The 6,051-nt window shown below is 45.4% G+C and overlaps 1 protein-coding gene across 2 annotated transcripts; it reads left to right on the top strand.

Moving 5' to 3' along the window:
* The first annotated feature begins 1,951 nt into the window (after window positions 1-1,951).
* Window positions 1,952-5,897, top strand: LOC125521500 (CBL-interacting protein kinase 28-like). 2 transcript variants are annotated; one of them, XM_048686561.1, is made up of 3 exons: window positions 2,294-2,523; window positions 2,698-2,722; window positions 2,971-5,897. In XM_048686561.1, the coding sequence occupies exons 1-3, from the start codon at window positions 2,473-2,475 to the stop codon at window positions 4,386-4,388; spliced, it is 1,494 nt and encodes a 497-aa protein (XP_048542518.1). In that variant the 5' UTR covers window positions 2,294-2,472; the 3' UTR covers window positions 4,389-5,897. The 2 variants fall into 2 exon arrangements, with proteins under 2 accessions (XP_048542512.1, XP_048542518.1); XM_048686555.1 differs by lacking the exon at window positions 2,294-2,523 and adding an exon at window positions 1,952-2,261 and having other exon boundaries at window positions 2,698-5,897.
* Window positions 5,898-6,051: the final 154 nt, after the last annotated feature.

Here is a 6,051-nt window from a genome sequence, read left to right as displayed (position 1 = left end):
TAAAACAAGTTTGAAAAAAACCTTCACAAAATGGCCTATCTACCATGAAGGTATGGTTTTTCTGTAAAAACCAAAAATAAGCAGAAAGCAACAATCGGTACTGAGCACTGGATTAATATGTTAGCCCATAAAAATAATATAAAGGTGCAACAAAACTATTTGAACTTATTTAAATATAGCATGAATACTTCATAAATTATTGATCTGTTGGAGACGTGTTTCAGACGTGTTTATAGGAATTGAGATGCATGTTATCTCACTTCCTATGAAGTTTCTATTCCTACAATATTCATATCCTATGAACCAAAGGAGACCTTAGTTTCCCACAATAAGCAAATAACACTTCCGTTTACATATCATGAGAATAATTCTAGACTAGCTGGCCGAATGAGCTCTACTAAAATGGTTTCTTTGATTCGCGGGATTCTAAAAACATATGAATAGAAAAACATAGGATTTTTTGGCGGATGGAAAAACATAGGATTATAATGTAATGCCGTTTGAATCCTGCAAGATTCTCATATATTTTATTGTATCATAGAAAAAAATGAAGAATTATTTCCAAAAGGTTGGAGTGGATTCTAAATTTACTATGAAATGTAGTGCAAAAGAATCCTTAATTAGGAAAAATGCCCACATGATTCAATCATATGAATCAAACAAACAATTTAGGGGAAAATCCTACAGATTATATTCCTCCAAAATTCCTTTGAATTAAAGGGCCCATTAGATTTTTTGCGGGAAACAAGCCATTAGTTTTGAGTTATAAAGCTATTCTAAAACGAATATTGTCGATGTTTTTGTTGATTTTACGCAACCTCTTCACGAGTGATCCTAGGCGGCAACTTGATACTACTCGATTAAGAGGCTGAGGGTCTTTCCCACTTTTCTAAAAAAGGTGGCAATGCATGATATATATGAAATCTGATATGCTTGCTTGAATACTACTCCTTTGTTTTAATAAGTAAGGTTTCAATGGCTTTTTGCCAGCTCATCAGCGTCGTAGAGGAGGTCGGGAAATCTCTTCTGGAGTGCTGGATCTAGTTATTTCTATTGTTATGCAGGTGATCGTCGAAGGTGTCTTTAGACGGAGTAGATACCGTCGCTTCGTATCTCGTACTCTAGTTCCTGTCGTGACTTACGACTTTAGACCAGCTTCGGCATCCACGGGAAGGCTTGTGAGGTTATGTCACCCTAGGTTTATCTGGTTGTATCTAGGTTGCTCATCCCACCCCCTTCGTTGTCGCCTTCTTCAGGGTGACAATCTATTTTCCAGACCGTTGTCGTCGGTATCTTCTAACTATAACTGGACTTCTCGGCCGCTGCATAAACAAAGTTTCCTTGGCTCTGACAGTGTTTCAATGGTTCGGAGGTGGCATCGAGCTTCCCTCATGATGCGCCGATAGCGAGTTGAGAGGAGTTTCCCCAATGGCCGGTGTGTAATTTGTTAATTTTGTACAAATGGAGTTGTAAGGGCTGGTCAACTTTAATATATGATCTTCGGAAATACTAAAAATCTTGACGTCAAATTTTTAGGCATGGCAAATCTAACATTTTTTATGGCAATGTATATTTGGGTGATTATGACAAATTTAGTTTGAAAGCACGGCAATTTTCAGACAAAAATGAACTGTGACGGGCTTGCTATGCTCGCCAACTAAATTTTCCATCCTCGGAGAACATAATTTGCCATAAAAAATATTCTATTTGTCATGGTTAAAAATTTGGCGTCAGATTTGCTGTGGAATCCTTGATCTTTGTTATTCTTGCATAAAAATATAATCCAGGTATCAGTGTACAAAAGTAGGAGTAGTATATATATTTTAAAAAACACTGTATTATTAGATGTTCTTTATAACGGTATAATAGGTAATGTTATGCCCGCAAGAAAAAAAAGTAATGTTATTCCCTAAAAAAATAGATAATGTTATCGCCGTTTGGCCAGTGCAGGTGAGCCCGCTGACCGTCCGTCCCACAGAAACTCGCAAGAACCAAGGGCAAAAACAGGAAAAAAATAACTTCGGTCCCCACATCGCCGCCCACCGCCTGCCTAACGCACCGTGTCGACCGCTCCACCACACGTAGGAGGAAGGGAGCCGGAGAAGCCCAGCCAGCCTCCTCGCCGCCAGCGAGCTGCCGTGCAATGCCGCAATAGGAATCACGAATGTCCCGAAGGTGCCAACCTCCGTCTGCGTCGCGGTATAATCCAATCGAATCCATCCGTTTGTGGGACTTGGGAATTCCATTCGTCTTCAGATCAGGTGAGGTTAATAGCCTGGCCCCTGAATTGGGGTGCGGTTCTTGGTTTCGCTCGATCTGATTGGAATCTGCGAGCAATTTTGCTTTCTTTAGTTTGTCGCCTCAATTCTAGGAGTTTAACGCTCCTGTTCGGTAATCCGATTGCACAATGTTGGAATTATTACACTTGTAGTAAATCTTGCAGAGGACACCCAGTTTTGTGGAATATTGGTCATGCTGTTTAATGTCCCAATTTTACCATTTCAGATCTCAGAATTTGCCCTGGTAGACATATGGGATCCCTAGATAATATATTTCTGCGTTGTTCTTATGGAAATGTGGGTTGGATGTTCGATTCATCACAAATAAATAGATGCTGTAAAAATGCCACCTTCATTCCCTGATGTATGTGTCATACACTTGCACGTGTATTCTAATCTAGTTTATTATTTTTCGCAGGTAGAATTTGTCAGGCTGGTGAGTGATTCACTTGAGCTCGTGTTGGAAGAGGCAATTGTCTAGTGACAAAGTCACCACTGCGTCGTCCCAGGTTCATTTGCTCGGTTCTGATGAGAGTGGTGGGTTGCAGACTGGTTTCATTCCACTCCTCTGTGTTCCGATTTCCGAAGCCTGATGGAGAGAAGGACTCTGTCTTCTCTAACATTCCTCTCTGAAGTCTGAACCAGTCTGTAGATAGACCATCATAAAGATTCAGGCTTTGTGCTTATATAATGGAAGAGAGGAGTGTTTTGACCCAGCGTTATGAAATCGGGAGGCAATTAGGACAAGGCACCTTTGCAAAGGTATACTATGCTCGCAATCTAGCAAATGGTCAGTCTGTTGCCATAAAAATACTCGATAAGGACAAGATCTTGAAGGTTGGTCTGGTGGATCAGATAAAGAGGGAGATCTCGATAATGAGAATTGTAAGGCATCCGAATGTTCTGCAGCTTTTTGAGGTAATGGCTACCAGGAGCAAGATTTACTTCGTTCTGGAGTACGCTAAAGGCGGTGAGCTTTTCAACAAATTAGCCAAGGGGAAGCTTAGTGAGGAGGGGGCAAGGACATATTTTCACCAGTTGATCTCTGCTATAGATTATTGCCACAGTAGAGGTGTTTACCATCGTGACTTGAAGCCTGAAAATCTACTAGTGGATGAGTATGGGACCCTTAGGGTCTCTGATTTTGGTTTAAGTGCGCTAACCAAGTCAAAGTGGCGAGATGGTCTGCTCCACACCGCATGTGGAACTCCGGCTTATGTTGCTCCGGAAGTGCTCAGCAGGAAAGGCTACAACGGTGCAAAGGCAGATGTATGGTCTTGTGGAGTGATTCTGTTTGTTCTTGTTGCCGGTTATCTTCCTTTCCATGAAAGAAACCTTATGGAGTTGTATAGAAAGATTGCTAAGGCTGAGTACAGATGCCCTCGTTATTTTTCCACTGAGCTGAAGGAGCTCCTTAGTGGGATCCTTGATCCAGATCCTAATACTAGAATGTCCATCGCAAGGATAAAGAGAAGTCCTTGGTATAGGAAGCCGGTTGAGAGAACACCACTGAGAAAAGACAAGACTTATGCGAGCGAAGCTGCTGCGTCTGGCCTTCCATGTCGCAAGAGTTCCGATGGACCGGCGAGCATGAATGCATTTAATATCATTTCCCTCACTCCTGGGTTCGATCTATCTGGTTTGTTCGATGAAAGATATAGCCAAAGGGAGGCACGATTTGCTTCCAATGAGCCGCCAGCAGCTGTATTTGTGAAGCTGGAGGAACTTGCCCAACGCATGAAGCTTAAAGTTACAAAGAAAGACAATGGAGCGATGAAATTGGCCGCGCCGAGGGAAGGAAAGAAGGGTACTCTTGAGTTTGAAGCAGAGATCTATGAGCTCGCGTCGTCTTTTCTCTTAGTCGAGTTGAAGAAGACCAATGGTGACACTATGGAGTACCAGAAACTGTTGAAAGAAGACATTAGGCCGTCACTCAAGGACATTGTTTGGTCATGGCATGGCGATGTTCAGCAGCAGGCACAGCTACCTCAGGATCCACAGTGGCCACCACCGCAGCAGGCACAGCAACCTCAGGATCGACAGTGGCCGCCGCCGCTCCCACCACAGCGGTTAGAACATTTAGCTGCAAATGCCCCACCGCCACAATAATCTAACTGAAATCACTATCGAACACACACATATTTCATGGTGAGACCCAGAACCATATTTGCCTATTAGATTAGTAAATGTGCTTGCAGTTCTCACGTAGATGTCTACCATTGTTGGAAATGAAGGCTCGGCTTTTCCCCATTTCTGTAAAATTGTTTTTGAATATACAGAAATGGTGCCTCTTCAGATTGTTATCGCTGCAGAAAACAGTGATTTGTAATTTTGGCGTATAATGATGGTTGCATTTAAGTTCTGTAGGATTCTCCTATTGGGTTGTTTTATTATTTGAGAAATACATCTCCTTCTGATAATATATGACTGTTGCGATTTGTGAACTGATACTTAAGAAACTATCAGCGTTTGTTAGCATGCTCTGTGGCAACCAGGAGGAAACAGTAAGATGTTGGCCTTTGACTCATGCCCTACCATTTTTCATGAACCATTAACCAGCCAAACAAAATTGGCTAGAGGAAATAAAATGGCAAGAAAACGCTTCCCCCTCCCTTCCCGAGGCGCTCCCGAGGGCATCCCCAGGAGGAAACCCTAGCGTTGCCTCTCCGCCCCCCTCCCTCGCCGCGCCGGGGGCGTCGCCGGCCTAAGGCCGCGTGGCGTTGGCGGCGGCAGGGCGGCTCCCTCCCGTGCGTAGCTGGTGGCATCGCCCCCTTTTCTTGGTGGCGTCGGGTCGGCCCTGCTCCGGCCCTCTCCCTCCTACCGGCATCCTGTGGCTGCCGGCGCCGCCTCCTCCCCTCCCTCCAGCGCGTCTAGGGGCTCCAGTACCTAGGGGTCGGCTGGCGGCGGATCTGGCCTCCTGCTCTGTCCTGGATGGTGGTGGTTGGCGGGGGCAACGGATCTGGGCATCCCTGCCCAAATCCGGTGGATGGTGATGGTAGGCGATGGCAGGGGTGGCCGGCGGCCCTGATGTGGTGGTGGTGATGCTGCTGGTGTTCTCGCTGCTCCGGTGCAGAGTGGCGTTGCTCCGGACGGATCTAGCCAGGGCGTGGAGGCATTGGTGCTGTGGCGGCGGTTGGCTTCTTCCAGCATCGGCTCGTTTGTAGGCGCGGCGGTTCATGTCGGCCTTCGACCCTTTTCCTCGTCGCCTGTGCGCTACTTTCGTCGAAGGGTCGGCCATCTCCCGGCTGCGGTCCATCGCTCGTCTCGCATCTAGCAGGACTGACCTTGCCTCGTGTCTGATGGCAGGACCGAGCTCGTCTCGCAGACAGCAAGACCATGCTCGTCTCACGCCCGATGTCACAGGACGGGTCGATGGAGGCCAGTTTCAGCCGGCCTATTGGGTCTCAACACTAGGGGGCGCCTAGGGGTGCGAAAAAGGCAGGTCCTTTTCCCGCTCTTGCAGTGCTAGGGATGGTGTTGCCGCGCTCAACACCTATGTGTGTTGTGGGTGCATGCGTTTGTACCCGGACAAGAATTGTAAAGTTTCATATGATGCTACTATTCATGTATTTCATTCAAAGAAATGGAGAAGAGAAAACTGTAGAATTTTTTCCTTTAGTGTCACTTTCAAAAAAAATCATAGAAATTTTAATATCCACTTGGCCCTCCTTTTCAAATTCAAGGAAAGCCTTTTTCAGTAATAAAATGGCAAGATCTGTGCAAGGATTGTGAGACGCTGGCAAGATTACACAGGCAACAAGATTTTGGCAAA

Source organism: Triticum urartu, chromosome 1, assembly GCF_003073215.2.
Source record: "Triticum urartu cultivar G1812 chromosome 1, Tu2.1, whole genome shotgun sequence".
Taxonomy (NCBI): Eukaryota; Viridiplantae; Streptophyta; class Magnoliopsida; order Poales; family Poaceae; genus Triticum; species Triticum urartu.
This window is presented reverse-complemented; position numbering and strand designations above follow the sequence as displayed.